Source organism: Mytilus trossulus, chromosome 9, assembly GCF_036588685.1.
Source record: "Mytilus trossulus isolate FHL-02 chromosome 9, PNRI_Mtr1.1.1.hap1, whole genome shotgun sequence".
Taxonomy (NCBI): domain Eukaryota; kingdom Metazoa; phylum Mollusca; class Bivalvia; order Mytilida; family Mytilidae; genus Mytilus; species Mytilus trossulus.
The window spans coordinates 57,220,156-57,236,673 of record NC_086381.1 but is presented as its reverse complement, the minus strand read 5'-3'; the positions used below and the strand labels follow the sequence as shown (position 1 = coordinate 57,236,673).

Below are 16,518 nucleotides of genomic sequence, written 5' to 3'. Positions count from 1 at the left end.
GTCATATTTCGGGACCATCGGCCCTCGGGCTGATATTTGATTTTCTGGATGAAACGGTATGTGATACGAATTTTGCCATGTACTCTATTCTTACATGATAGTTTATATTTACCCCAATGTTAGTGCACTAATTGTATACATTTTTTTTTAAATCTGACACATGCAGACACGCCACGAGCTATAAAGTTGGACAGGACTATACTAATAAATAACCTACTTTCTTGAATATGATTTTTTTAAGAAAACAATGAGAATACACTGATTAGTAGAATATGAATACGAATACGAAAGTCTATGATTTATCAATTAGCTATGCTTCATCTGTACTTGGCCAATAATTCGAAAAAAAACAGTGTACAGTAATAAATGTTATTTGTAAAAACATAATAAAAAAAAGTGCTAAACTCTCAGAGAATTTATAAAATAGCAAATATGTTATAGATAATGCATATTTTAAGGTTTTTCTTGTCGTAGAACACCCCGAGGTGTGTTCTACGACAAGAACAACCTTAACATATGCATTATCTGACTTATATACCGTAAAAAATTATTAATTTTATAAAGATTTGTAAAATTTAGTATCCTTTTTTACCGACAACACTAAAGTGGGATTTTCCTTTCTAATGCGTTCAGGTTTTAAAACGCCCTGCGGCTCATTTAAAATGTGAAATAAAACTCACTAAATAATTAAGATATAAACCTTTTAAAAATCGTTATCCATACACAATACAAATATTACTGTAACTGCATGAAGTAAGACACAAATGTATTGTTACCATCCGATAATGGCGAATGACAAATACAAGACACATTGTAAGTTATTTATTGTATCACTTAGCTTATGGAAAAGGGGGAGGGGTATGTTTTTTCGTTTTGTTTTGTTATGTTATTTCTATCGCAGAAAAGTTGCTATGTATTTAACCATTTTACTTGAACGAATGACTTTCAGAAAGGTTGTCTTTCGAATAGCAATACATTTTATTAAAATATCATCAGGATAAAATTATATCCCCTCCTCACCCGACCCTTTCGTGAGTTATGTTAATGTTATTCAATAGAATATAAGATTATTTTATTAGTTGATCATTTGATAGAGTGAAAGGTATACATAAATTTAAAAAAGTTACGATCTGACACGAAGACGAATATAAATACATGTAGGTCACAGTATGATTTCCTATTCAGTGTGTATCGTTCTGAACATGCATGACATATTTGCCACTGGACGTTAAGCAATCAACCTATTTAGATTTTCAAAATCTTACACATGTTAAATCTGGATTTATTTTATGAAAGTCTACATTAAAATTCATCTGACCTTATAATAATGTTTCTTTATTGTAGCGGTAAATCAACAAAACTTCTCGTTATTTGTTTCTAAAAATAAATTCGTGTCTACAATGACGGTTTCTTTTACATCTATCATCGGTTGTACTTTAGAAAATATATTTCCAAATCGGCAACAAAAAACTATTAGAGGAATAAAATTTTGAAGTAAATCATAGATTGCATGTTTATCAAGGAAAATAATGACCATACACAGGTAATTATTTTATGCCTTGGAGCATATACCATTGAAACATGGTATCGTCCGGGTTGATTCTGAAAAAGAATGACCTGACGTTCTGAAAGAAAATAACTCCATATAGGTATATAAACCATGCTAAACCTCCCATTTCTAAATGTATTTGATAATATTTAAGCTTGTCTTTTCAAAAACAATAAAGACAAGATATTGCATGTACGAACAACGAATCTATATATCTGTATCGGTACCACATGTTGTTGATATAGAATGTTGATGCAGGTCGACTTTATGTCCTATGTTTAACCACTATTTATATAATTAATTAGTTCCCATTAAAATACTTAAAAAGTACCATTAAAATGCGGTTTTTGTTTTTAATAAAAAAACATCATCACAGACCTTATCATGGAAAGTGTTTGTATATCTGATGTTCTCATTAATTTATTAATTTTAAACAATATCTGTACAAGTTACGAAAGGATGTTTTCATTGTTTTAACTATATTTCGTAAAAAAATTGTGATATACAATGCAATGTCCATTTTTTCAATTGGTTAAAAAAAGTTTTGATTCGTGTAGTCAATTATCGTGAAAGGACTTACAACCGCAAAGCAGGATGAACAATGTGTATTTTATCGAATGTAAGGTGTCAATGGCGTCACAGGTTTGTATAAAAGCTGGTACACACCATATATTTATTTATCAAATTGTCATACGAGAACTATTGCATTTGCCTATGTAAGTATATTTTCAGTCATTTATAATTAAGAATTAAATGTTAATATTTGACTATTTTTATAGTTCATACTTATATTGCACTGTTAAACCACTGTCCCAGTTTAGGGGGATGGTGATAACATTTTAAACCTCACAACATGCTAAATGTATTTGACTGTCAAGAATCCGGAGCTGGTAATTCATTGAATGTCGTTTTTTTTGTGTTACATATTTGCTTTTCGTTCATGTTTTGTACTTACATTAGGTCGTTAGTTTTCTCGTTTGAAATGTTTTACGTTTGTCATTTCCTGTCCTTTATAGCTGATCATTCGGAATGGACTTTGCTAATTGCTGAAGTCCATTCGGTGACATAAACTTGTTTATTTTTGTGTCATTTGTTCTCTTGTGGAGAGTTGTCGCATTGGCAACAATTCAAATGAGAAAAAAAGGTCTAATGTTTGTACAAAAAAATTCGAAAAACAAATACTACAGACATCAACAAAGGACAACCACTGAGTTACAGGCTCCTGACTTGGGACAGGCACATACTGGAATAAAGTTCGTAGTCTGCTTTCAGATGTTGTTTTTGTACTTGATCAATAGACAACTTACCTTGATTAACAAGTGAACAATCAGTACTAGGTTAACATAAACTGGAATGCAATCCGCTTGCATTCTTCGGAATAGTATTCATATTGTGTTGAAGAGGTTTTTTGCCGATAGTTTTGGCTAAGCACGTGGCTGTAAGAAATTTCTTAAAACAATGGTTTGTCGATTTAGAACAAAAAGGAAATCAAAGTTGTATCGCAAATAGAAAAAAAATATTTATTAGGAAGTAATACTGCAGAGCGTAATAAGACAAGTTTTGCTAGTGTAATATATTCGTTTATCATTTATACACTGTGTAACTTTATTTGTATATGATGTATATCTTTTGTAGTGTCTAGCACAAAATTAACTAGAAGCATGAAGGTGTTTGTTTGTTTGGTAGCCTGTATGTTGTTAATGTCTATTGGAGGTAAGTAAGTAATGAGAACTCCATGTTAACATGTACGTTTATGTGATACTGGTAAACATAGTTTTATTGTACTTTTTTCGAGGTACCAAGACAAAAAGGAAACAAAATACTTAAACATAAAAAGCAAGGAATCTTTGTTTTTATCAATTTTCCCAAAATACTAACAATGGGTTGACAGTTATATGTTCTGTTCTCACAGCTGAACCTGACAAACTTAGATTCATTTGTTATCTAGATATTTCCAACAACATTTAAAAGGTGCAGTAAATAAGCTGTTTCAACTTAAAAAAAACATTGTAAAAAGTAATGCGTAACTTATTGAAGAGGAATGCTTTTGATCATTGAAACCAACTTTTTTGGCAATTTATACTTAAAAAAATATCAAGTCATACACTATTATTGTTTCTAATTGTTTATCTATTGTAAATTTATTTAAATTTCAAATGAATCCTAATGAGAAATTCTGGTAAACTGATTAAAACTGGAGACATTATCTCAAGTTTCCGATTATTGTATGTGCATGATGAAACATGCAAACATGATCGCGGGATATAAATATAAACAAATTTTTTTCTTGTAGTTAGCATGGCAAATGACGAAATGATGGAAGACAACGGACAAATGCATGAGTAAGTCGGATTAACCACATGTGAATGTGTTTATTGTTAGATTATTTCAGTCTGTCTCAATCGTTTATCGAGTTTGTACAATTTATTGATTTTATTTGATTGATAAGATATCAAATACCAGTGTCCCTATAACAAAATGTCAATTGAAAATATGAAAGTAATAAGGAATCCGGGTTGTATCACAGATAATTGTATATTTCAAATAAAAAAAACCACAACACTATACTGTTAAAACCTAATACAACACATATGGTGAACAATGTATCTCGGACGAAAAATAACCAAAAATGCAACGCTGATGTATGATAATAGACCATTCTCAATGGCAAGAAATAAATTAAGAATGTATTACTGTGAAACTTTTAAAATTTATAATTTTGAAATGATTATTGCCTGTAGTTTGCATCTATAATGGTATCATGTTGTCAAGTAGCATTTCACATGTGTGATGCAAAATCAAAGAAAACATTTATTTTGGAAACATTCACAACACGCTTTAACTATAAATTAAGATGTTTGACAGTAATAGATGGATATTCAGCATCAAAGTTTAAACATGGAAAATAAACATTCATTAAACTAAAATAAACACAGTGTTAATTATATCAGACGTGCAGATAAACTCGCATAAGGTTTAACTTATCCAACACTATCGCTTACAAATATGGGTTAAGAAATTCCTACCCCAAGTAAAGTGTGTCTATCGAATATATACAATAAGATCACTCATAACAGCAAATTAAATGTAAGGTACTCAAGGCATTTTTTTAAAGAATACAAGTTATCTTGTTTCAGGCGTGTAAAAAGAGCACCGTGTTGGCAAAGAAAATGTACTTTTAACTTCCAGTGTTGTTATGGCTATACCTGTTCATACAGAAGATGTGTTCGCAAGAGAGGCTAGTTAATGCGGTTGTCAAGTCTTTACACGTCCTAGCAAGCATACAAGATCCATAAAATATATTGTTACTTTAAATATTAGACTTGTGTAAAGAATAAACTGATGACTTATATTTATTTTCTTGTGCTTTTATTTTGTACATCTTCAGTGGCAATACATGTTAAAGAGTAGCAAATCAATAGTACGATATTTATAAGTCATTTGTATTTCATAAAACGTATAAAGGAAGGACGAAAGATACCAGAGGGACAGCCTAACTCATAAATCGAAAATAAACTGACAACGCCATGGCTAAAAATGAAAAAGACAAACAGATAAACAATAGTAAAAACGCGTTTGAATAAGTTACAAATCACTGTTCGAATAGGTATAGGTATTTCCCCAGAAGAGTATAGAAATTTGTTGCATCCTAAGTGTGTTATGTTTATTTACTATCACTACATGCACTAGAAATACTCAAAACCAAACCAATACAAGCTTACTATTTATAAATCCCCAAAAACTTGAGGATCTATCTGATCAATATGGCCTTATAATAGCAAAACAAATATCGTAAGACAACATTGTTTAAGGAATTTTAAATTGTAAAAAAATATATACCTTCCCTTAAAAGCACTGACATTATAACGCTTTGATTGTTGCTGTTTTATTTCTTTTTTTTTAGTAATGCGTTACATTTAATTACGCATGTTCAGTCTTGAGAACCCTTCATAACAGTGACCTATATCACCAAATTGATTTTAGATTACCTATACCTGAGGTTCATGTAGAGTCAGTCGTAAACAATTGTTAAATGCCGTCAAGAAAACAGTTGATATACAAACATTGTGATTGTTTCATTTATGTTGTTCTTTTTTGATTCTCCAAAAAAACAATTGAAAAAGATACGTGTGTTTGGTTTCGAGATCAGTTCGACAAGAAAGAAAGAAAACACGGTTTGTTGGTTTGTTGGCATTGCAATGTAAGTGGAATATTAAAAACTTAAAACGTGAAGGCAGAGTCATTATAGGTTTGAAATAATTAACTTCAATAATATGAGCAAACTGTTTGCCTCATGCGATTCCCTTAACTGGGAGTATTGTGACATACCATTTGATAGTTAATGCAGATGTACATTCCTGCTAGTGCAATACATTTTTGTTAGTCCAGTATCGGTTTATACTATTTCATCGTCTGGCTTTCAATAGTTGGTTAGCCGAATCCTTCTTTCAGAACTGGTGAATTTCCTATGGTCGATAACTATATTATGTCATATTGGTGTGTCGTTGTACCATTCAAATATAATATGGTTTTCTAGTTTTGCTATTTTCGAACAGCGTAATATATGCTTCTGATATATTGATAAAGAAAAGAAAAAGATAGACTAAGTGTATTAAAAGAGAGAAGAAAGATACCAAAGGAACACTCAAACTCATAAATCTAAAACAAACTGACAACCATGTGGAAAACAGTTCCTGGCCAGCAATGGGTCTTCAACGAAGCACATTAAAATGATCGTACCAAGAGGATGGGTTGAGATGACCACTTAACAAAGTATCTGTGTATGAAATAATTCTTATTAAAAATACTATTATCCAGCTTGCATTCACGGTATAGCATCATATGCAATGAATTTAATGAATAGATATAGAGAGATTTGGTATGAGTGCCAATGAGACAACTCTCCATCCAAATAACAATTTATAAAAGTAAACTATTATAGGTCAAGGTAAGGCCTTCAACACGGAGCGCTGGCGTACAACAAGCAGCATGATATAAAGGGCCCCAAACATAAGTAATGTAAAACCATTTAAACGGACAAAGTATGTGCTCTGATGTAAAATGCTTCTACGGGTCAATGATCTTATGCATGCCAACATATACCCAGTTTTGACATTTACTAGTAAAAAAATACACATGTCCGTCTTTGTAACCTTGTTTGTTAGCAACTTGTAACTATACTTTTTTTAGCATATTCTATGTTATTAAACAGCGCAAAAATAATGACAAGGTCAAGACTAAAACAACATAGTAACAATTATTTTGTTACAATTCATTACAGAGGGACACTACACAAATACGTTAACAAAAGATATTTAAAATTAAAGTGTGCCGTAAAGGGCGCAACTATTGGAAATCTTGGGTCCTCGATGCACTTCAACTTTATATTTGTTTGGGTTTCTCATTATTTTGATATGAGCGTCACTGATGAGTCGTATGCAGCATGTGTAGTCGAAACGTGCGTCTGGTGTATTAAATGATAAGCCTGGTGCCTTTGATAATTATGAAATATCGTAAAACACACTTGTTGCAGTTGTGGAATCCGTATATTTTTTTCTCTAACTATAAAAAAAGAGCAATTGATGAAACAAAACTAGTGTAATAATATCAATTGTGTCTAGTTGACCTTGTGCAAAGACAATTAGTTATTGTTATTTCAACTACTGAGGATTCATCCATTTTCAATGAATGTAAGTTTCGTGGATTGAGGTAAACTTGCATTTTCGTAGATATTTGATTTTGTGGTTTTGGTAATAACTACGTATGAGACAATAGAAAATTGGTTATTCTTGAACATAATTATTCATGTTTCTTCTGTTCCTACACAAATGGGTATCCAACGAATAATAATGAATCCAAAGTATACTTCAATTGTAAATGATTTCATATCTAACACATGTTTTGTTCTTTTATATCGTAAACATCATGACAAAATCTATTTAAATAATGTCATCTATAAATAAACGAATTAATGAAAAACGTGCGTTTTATGTTTAATAATTTTGTCACCTTCATACATTTCAACTTGATTTCGTTTATTTGAATATGGCATATTCGCATTGCATTTTAGCTATATTGACGAAATTAAATTTAATACCACTATTTTACAGTTTGTATCATAATGTAAATATTCGTTACTGTCGGTGTTTAGAAGAGTTCTTGCTAGCCCAGCTTATTGTGAAGATTGGTACAAAGAAATTATCTGCATACGAGCTTTAACATTTGAAATTGAAAAAAGTTAACGAGAACAATATAAGTGATATTCAAACAGTGACATATAGACAATTGAGGAGCAAGGGATGGTGAACTTATTTTAATAATATTGTATAAATGATTTCCTATCATGACTTATACGTATTTGGCACACCTTTTTTGAAATTTTGGGTCCTCACTACTCTTCAACTTTTTGTAATTTTTTGACTTTTTGACTATTTTGATCTGAGCTTCACCGATGGGTTTTTATATTAAGACGCAACGCGCGTCTGGCGTAAAAAAATCCTGGTACTTTTGTTACATACATATATCATAAAGAAAAATCTTAAGCAGACCGAAGTGTCAATAGATGATAAAGGTATGAAGTTAAAATCATATGATTTATTTTTATAAAGTATAACCCTTTGACAAATTTATATAGTTATCAAGATCTTGAGTCGCACGCGTAACAACTGTTAATTTTGTATATTTTTTTCCGAATGGGATTTACTTCAGCTGAGAGTGAATTTAATACTGTTTAATACATTTAGTAAGCACTATTAGTTTTCAAATAAGAAATCTTAATCGAATACGATTAAACGCGTCCGCGTATTCATATTCAATTAAGATGTTCACGTTGACTATATTACTGTTATGACGGTAACAGACATGCACAGTGTGCACATTGCAAAAAAAACCAAACGGGTAAACATACTAATATTAAAGCACATCGGGATATAAATTTCCACTTCATTTTTTTTTGTCATTGTATAATGCAATTAAAATATCGCAATAAAATGTTATGTTCGTCACAGGAAAAACATGAGAGGTATACTGTACCTTGAGCGTATTGATTCATTGGTGTAGGTTTATGACATCAAAGTGGAAAGGGATTAATATAAGTTGCAAAACTTGTTTTCCAATCCACTATAAGTAAATATGTTTAAACTATCAGGTCAATTGTCAAACTTCTTTCCGTTTTTTTTAATGATTTTAATCGAATATTTCAACTTATTTAAGTGAGTATATTGCAGAGGAATAAAATGACATACGAATAAAAATATTATCTGTGACGGTTCCAGTTGTAATGATTATTTTCTAATTGATAAATACTCGCTTACATCTGAACTATATTGTCAAGCAGCGTAAGGGAATTTGAAGCTACCTAGTACTTATTTTAAAAAAAAGAACAAACAACTAGAGGCTCTTAAGAGCCTGTGTCGCTCACCTTGGTTTTTGTGAATATTAAACAAAGAACGTAGATGGATTCATGACAAAGTTGTGTTTTGGTGATGGTGATGTGTTTGTTCATCTTACTTTACTGAACATTCTAGCTGCTTACAATTATCTCTATCTATAATTAACTTGGCCCAGTAGTTTCAGAGAAGATTTTTGTAAAAGATTACTAAGATTTACGAAAAAATGGTTAAAACTTGACTATAAAAGGCAATAACTCTTAAAGGGGTCAACTGACAATTTCGGTCATGTTGACTTATTTATAGATCTTACTTTGCCAACATTTATTGTATTTTGAAGTTTGTCTCTATCAATAATAATATTCAAGATAATAACCGAAAACAGCAAAATTTCCTTAAAATTACCAGTTCAGGGACAGCAACCCAACAACAGGTTGTCTGATTCATCTGAAAATTTCAGGGCAGATATATTTTTACTTAATAAACAATATACTTCATGTCAGATTTGCTTTAAATGCTTTGGTTTTTGAGTTATAAGCCAAAAACTGAATTTTACCCCTATGTTCTATTTTTAACTGTGGCGGCCATCATGGTTAGTTGACCGGGTCACACCACACATTTGTAAAAGTAGATACCCAAATGATGAATGTGGCTAAGTTTAGTTTAATTTGGCCACGTAGTATCAGAGGAGAAGATCTTTTTTAAAGATAACTAAGATTTACCAAAAAATGTTAAAAATTGACTATAAAGGGCAATAACTCCTAAAGGGGCCAACTGACCATTTCGGTCAAGTAAACTTATTTATAGATCTTACTTTGCTGAACATTATTGCTGTTTACAGTTTAAAAAGATGAGAAGCTAGATGCAGTGACATGTTATAATAAATAGAGCATTTATACGAATGTTCATTACTATTCATATAAGCAGGGCCATTAATTCATAAAGAACCAGTGTACAATGATGTATGCTTTATGTTAAAAGCATAATACTAAAAAAATACCGAATGCTGAGGGAAATTATAAAATAGCAAAATCAAAATCTCAAACACATCAAACGAATGATAAACAGTTGTCGGATTCCTGACTTGGTTCAAACATGTTCTTATATAGAAAATTGTGGATTACACTTCAGTTCACAGCAAGCGAATTTCTCATTATTAAAATTACTAGATAATGATTAGCTATACCTTCAAATACTGGATTTGTATTTGTACGAGTTATGCATCGCTTTACTTTAAAATTTTCTTTTTGGAAAGGGACTTAATATACAGTTAACTGCTGGCTGAAGTGCGCTGGCGCTTGGGATCTGCATAAGATTATAATCAATGTTGGTGGACATATGCCTACATTGATACCACAGTTTGTTTATAAAATATTGATGCAGTTCGACATTCTGTCCTCAAGTTAACCTATATTTCCATACAGGTTTTTTGTTGTTGGTTCCCTTCATGTAAATATTTAAACAGTACCATTATCATGCGTCCTTTTGACAAATTATTACAAACCTAATGTTGTAAAGTGCTTGTATTTCTGATCTCCTCATTAATTTAATATTTTTTAGCAGTATCTCTACATGTTACGAAAGGATGTTTTTATTTATTATTTTAACTATATTTCGTAAACAAATAGTAAAAAACAATTCAATGTCTATATTTTCAATTGGTTAAAAAAAATTTGATTCGTGTAGTTAATTATTGTGAAAGGACATACAACCGCAAAGCAGGATAAACAATATGTTTTGAGAAGATGTGAGGTGTCAATGGCGTCACAGTGTTGTATAAAAGCTGCAACACAACAGCGATTTATTTATCAAACTTTCATACGAGAACTATTGCATTTTCCTATGTAAGTACATTTTCAGTTATATACAATTAAGTATTAAATGTAAATTTTGTATATTAAGAATAAAATTCAATAATTCATTTTTTAAACAAACAGAAGATTTTACAATTAAAGCAAATTCTGCTACGGAACAATATTTCATTTATATTTGCATGAAGAATAACTTCAAGTAATATGTGATACACATTTTACACATGTGATGATGTCAGCATTAGTTTCAAAATCGTTAGTATTTTATGTTTAAGTAAAAGTTGTTTTCAAATATGTGACACGTTTCATTGATAGTAATAAAAGCCCATATGTCATTATGCTGCTACTGTAAACAATTCGTATTCAGGTTAATTGATCTCGCGGCAACTTGTATATGTTATATTGGTTAACGACTGTACAATACATCTGTCTTATGTTAACATACACTAAAATGCAATCGACTTTTGAATCCGCTTGTATTCATTTTATTCTGATAAAGATCGTGTGGTAGATATATGTATTTGTAAGTTTCATTCAATCTGATGACAGTACGAACTCTCTTGAACCAAATATGTTCCATTTGACAAAACAAATTAAATCGAAGTTTTATTGCAATTAGACAAACATAATTTTAGGAAACATTGAAATTATTCACCATGTCGTTACAAAAGTTGCACTGTAGAACACAAAGCCCAATATGTCTAAACATTTATCTGAATGCATGCATAGTTTTTACTTCTATTAGTTACAGTTGTTATAAGACCATTTACTTTTATGCTTATGATATATTATTACAAAAAATACTTAGATATATTTGTATATGATGTTTTATTGTAGTGTCTAGCAGAATAATAATTCAGAAGAATGAAGGTTTTTGTTTGTTTTGTCGCCTGTATGTTAATAATGTCTGTTGGAGGTAAGAAAACATAAGAATTGCTTTTAACCTGAACGTTAAATTATTATTTTTAACCAATAATAGTTTTTTCGACGTAAAAAAAGTAAAGAATCTTTTTCTATAAATCAACTGACTGAAATAAAATGTATGTGTTAAAAGGCATCTGTTTTGGGGTCAGAGTTAAACTATATAACAAAATAAGATCCAGTTGATATTTAGACATTTCTGACTTAAAGGGAAATAAGTAGTTTGATAAGATTTGTCAATTTGTTTAGAATATTAATAGTTAACACGTTCATGTTGACGACACTACGTTGATTAAAAGATGTCTAAAGTTGTTTTTTTCATTGTTGTCCTTTTGTCTTATAATCTATATATACTTATGTACATATTTGAATAATGACATTTACAGTTCTTCTTTGTTGTGAAATATTTAGGAGTCGAATAAGGAAATGAAATTGAAGACCTGCTATTTAACATGGACCCACTGTTTCGGCTTTATTTACTTATCAGATGGAAATTATATTGTGGACTGCGATAGTTTGTAGCTGTTAATTTTTTTGTTAGTTTCTTTAAATTGGGATCGTTTTATAATCATTTTGTTCTAACATTTTAACAAATATGTTGTCATTCTTCAAAAACGTAGTCTTTTGATATTTATGTATTATTGTCATTTTGTTTATTTTCTTTGGTTACATCTTCTGACATCAGACTCGGACTTCTCTTGAATTGAATTTTAAATGTACGTATTGTTATGCGTTTACTTTTCTACATTGGCTAGAGGTACAATGTATAGGGGAGGGTTGAGATCTTATCAACATGTTTAACCCCGCCGCACTTTTGCGCCTGTCCCAAGTTAGGAGCCTCTGGCCTTTGTTAGTCATGTATTATTTTGATTTTAGTTTCTTGTGTACACTTTGGAAATTAGTATGGCGTTCATTATCACAGAACTTGTATATATTTGTTTAGGGGCCAGCTAAAGGACACTTCCGGGTGCAGCAATTTCTCGCTACATTTCAGACCTGTTGGTAACCTTCTGCTGTAGTTTTTTTCTACGGTCGGGTTGTTGTCTCTTTGACACATTCCCCATTTCCATTCTCAATTTCACATATTTGTGTGAATAAAATAATATGAGTTTCCCGTAATCTGATCAAAACAACTTTCCGACTTTTGTATGTGTTTGATAAAACATGCATACCTGGTCACGATATGAAAATATAAACAATGTTTTAACTTGTAGTCAGCATGGCAAATGACGAAATGATGGAAGACAATGAACTTGGGCATGAGTAAGTTGAGTTAACCACATGTGAATGAAAAAAATAAATATTTGGCAACGGTTAAGTGAGTAGGTTTAATTTAATAGTTTTATTAGAAATAAAAACACAGTTTGACAAATGTCCATCAAGAATCTGAAAGTATAAAGACCACTGACTGTATTATAGATTAAAGAAATTTAACTGACAGTTGTTTTCACTTCAAACGTGCAGATGAACACGCGTAAAGTTAAACTTATCAAGATCTATTGTTTACAAATTGGGCTATATAAAGACTCCATATTCAAATTAAGTTTTTCTAACGAATATACAGATACAAATCGGTCTAACCAATACATGAAATGTATGATAATACATGATTGTTCCTTTTTTATACATAACATATACATTATAAGTACTTCTTATTTCAGTCGTGTAAAAAGAGCTCCATGTTATAATAGAAGATGTTTTACCAGCTACCAGTGCTGCACTGGCTATAGGTGCTCATATAGAAGATGTGTTCACAGGAGAGGCTAGATAGTGGACCCATCCATTATTTACAAGTCCTAGCAATTATTACAGATTTGAAACAAACTATTTTTACTAGAAACATAGGACTTGTATTAGAAATAAACTGATAACAAAAACAATTTTAAATATTTATTATGAATTATAAAAATAAGCAGATGTGGTACGATTGCTAATGAGAAAACTCTCCACAGGAGAACAAATTAGGCATGTTTAGGCACGTGTACGTGTGATGAAAGAGATGTCAATTGTGCCTGAAGTTTGTGAAGTTGTAGATAGGTTCCATTAAGAACGATATGATTGTTATGTTTACATGGATTGTATTTTCGTTTTAAACTCCAAAAAGATTTGATAAAATTACGCATTTTTCGGTCTCAAGTACATTTTGAAAGAGAGGAACACATGTGTGTTGGTTTGTTGGTTTTGCAATGTAGTGTACAAGTTGCGATTTTGTACAGGTTATAACGTGTACAAAAATATTGTACATGTTATAACATGTATAATGCAAAAATACAAGTTATAACATGTACAGAAGTACCTCGTACATGTTATAACCTGTACAAAATACATGGGTCATTAAAACATCAAACATATTACCTTGTACATTTATATGTAGGGGCATTAGAGTTATAGAATTTACTTTAAAAAATAACCAAACTTTTATCTAACGTGAGTCATGAAATGCCTTTAACTGGAAGTAATCATGGTGACAAATATAATATCGTATATTAAATACATATGTACATGTTAGTTACTGCAATACGCCTTTAACTGTTAAGTATCCGTATTTACTGTTGAATTGTCTCCGTTTTTAACCGATGTATTTTATCTTAAAAGTATCTTGTCTTAGGGAGGGATAAATCCTACTTTGTAAAGAATCACTCTGATTCAAACAAAAAATTCTCTGAAACCGATATTATCAAGATGCTTGATTTCTTGATTGACAACATATTTGTTGCGTTCGGAGGACGTATTTTTCAACAGACTGTCGGCATCCCAATGGGAACAAACTGTGCCCCTCTACTTGCTGACTTGTATCTTTATTAGTATGAGGCTGACTTCATGCAGGAACTTCTTAGGAAGAAAGATAAGAAGTTAGCAATATCCTTAAACTCTACTTTCCGCTATATAGATGACGTTCTTTCACTAAACAATTCAAAATTTGGTGACTATGTGGAACGCATCTATCCCATCGAATTGGAGATAAAGGATACTACAGATACAGTTCAGTCAGCTTCATATCTTGACTTACATCTAGAAATTGACAATGAGGGTCGGTTGAAGACAAAACTTTACGACAAAAGAGATGATTATAATGTAAATATTCGTTACTGTCGTTGTTTATTAGAATTCCTGCTAGCCCAACTTATTGTGAAGATTGGTACAGAGAAATTATAAACATACGAGTTTTAACATTTGAAATTAAAAAAAAAAACGAGCACAATATAAGTGATAATCACACGGCGACATATAGAAACATCGAGGAGCAAGTGATGTGAACTTATTTTAATAATATTGTATAAATGATTTCCTATCATGACTTAGACGTATTTGGCACAACTTTTTTGAAATTTTGGGTCCTCAATGCTCTTCAACTTTGTACTTTTATGGCTTTTTAACTATTTTGATCTGAGCGTCACTGATGAGTCTTTATATGTAGACGAAACGCGCTTCTGGCGTAAAAAATCCTGGTACTTTTGTTACCTATATATATTATAAAGAAATATTTTGGAATGGGATTTACTTCAGCTGAGAATGAATTTAATACTTTTAAACATATTTAGTTTTCAAATGTTTAATAAACATGATAAACGTACTCATAATTCGTAAGATAATTTACCTTACATTTGAACTTAAAAAGCTTATTTGATTTTTTTTCCGAAAGTCAATTAAGTTATAAGTTACTAAACATCAGTATATTTTTACTTTTCTCTCCAAATGGTTAAAAACATCAATAATACTTATAATTTGGTATGCCAGAAAATTAAAGGTGGAAACTACGAATGTTTTAATGGAGATAAAATTTTAAAACGACGTTATCATTTATACCAATTCATAAGAAAGACTTAATTGCAACGCAGAAAAGGGGAATAATGGATAATTTCATGCGGTTTGATATCGTTAACACATTCCATTGGTTGAAACAATAATTACGGTCTAAGAGCAATAACTATAACCAGCAAACGGACTTTTTAAACAAATTTTTCTTACAACAACTGACATCGGTAAAGAAGTACCACTACAACGCTTACTTCATCGCCCGTGATTATAACGTTGCCTGATGATATAATCATATTTTGTTAGAATTATACTTCCACAGAAAAACATTGGTCAGTAATGTAAATAGTGGCTCTCTTGTAAGAACTTTATAAATAAAATAAAAAAATATTTTATTGGTTATCAAAGGTACCAGGATTATAATTTGAAATACTATGATTTTTTTTTATTAAGTATTACCCTTTGACAAATTTCTATAAATAACAAGATCTTTAGTCGTATGCGTTACAACTGTTAATTTTGTATGTAAATTATAATAAGGTAACAACAAGTTGAATATCGATCGTCCTATAGATTTAATATACCGTAGAAGTACATAACTAACGGTTTGTTCAAAACATTTTCGAATAGGATTTACTTCAGCAGATAGTGAATTTAATACTTTTTAACACATTTAGTAAGCACTATTAGTTTTCAAATAAGACTCATCATCTTAATCGAATAGGATTAAACGCGTCCGCGTAATTCATATTCGATTAAGATGTTCACGTTGACTATACTACTGTTATGGCGGTAAAAGGCATGTATAGTGTGAACATTGCAAACAAAAACCAAACGCGTAAAAATACTAATATTCAAGCATATCGGGATAAAAATTTCCACTTCATTTTTTGGTCATTGTATAATGCAACTAACAATATGTTAGCTACAGGAAAACACACGAGAGGTATAATGTACCTTGAACGCATCATCTATGTATTGGTGTAGGTTTATGACATCTTGTCAATAGTCAATCTTCTTTCCATTTTTATTTTGTGATTTTGATCGAATATTTCAACTTATTTAAGTGAGTATATCGCAGTTGAATATAGTA

The 16,518-nt window shown here is 30.8% G+C and overlaps 1 protein-coding gene across 1 annotated transcript; it reads left to right on the top strand.

The window, feature by feature from the left end:
• Window positions 1-2,248: 2,248 nt before the first annotated feature.
• LOC134684044 (uncharacterized) lies at window positions 2,249-4,864 on the top strand. Its single transcript, XM_063543335.1, has 4 exons — window positions 2,249-2,265; window positions 3,185-3,262; window positions 3,843-3,891; window positions 4,687-4,864. The coding sequence occupies exons 2-4, from the start codon at window positions 3,211-3,213 to the stop codon at window positions 4,790-4,792; spliced, it is 207 nt and encodes a 68-aa protein (XP_063399405.1). The 5' UTR covers window positions 2,249-2,265; window positions 3,185-3,210; the 3' UTR covers window positions 4,793-4,864.
• Window positions 4,865-16,518: the final 11,654 nt, after the last annotated feature.

Excerpts from the sequence above, each read along its gene's own strand:
- LOC134684044 (XM_063543335.1), top strand. The coding sequence starts at position 3,211 with ATGAAGGTGTTTGTTTGTTTGGTAGCCTGTATGTTGTTAATGTCTATT. Across the intron at positions 3,263-3,842 it reads GTTGTTAATGTCTATTGGAG|TTAGCATGGCAAATGACGAA; the intron begins GTAAGTAAGTAA and ends TTTTTCTTGTAG. Across the intron at positions 3,892-4,686 it reads GACAACGGACAAATGCATGA|GCGTGTAAAAAGAGCACCGT; the intron begins GTAAGTCGGATT and ends ATCTTGTTTCAG.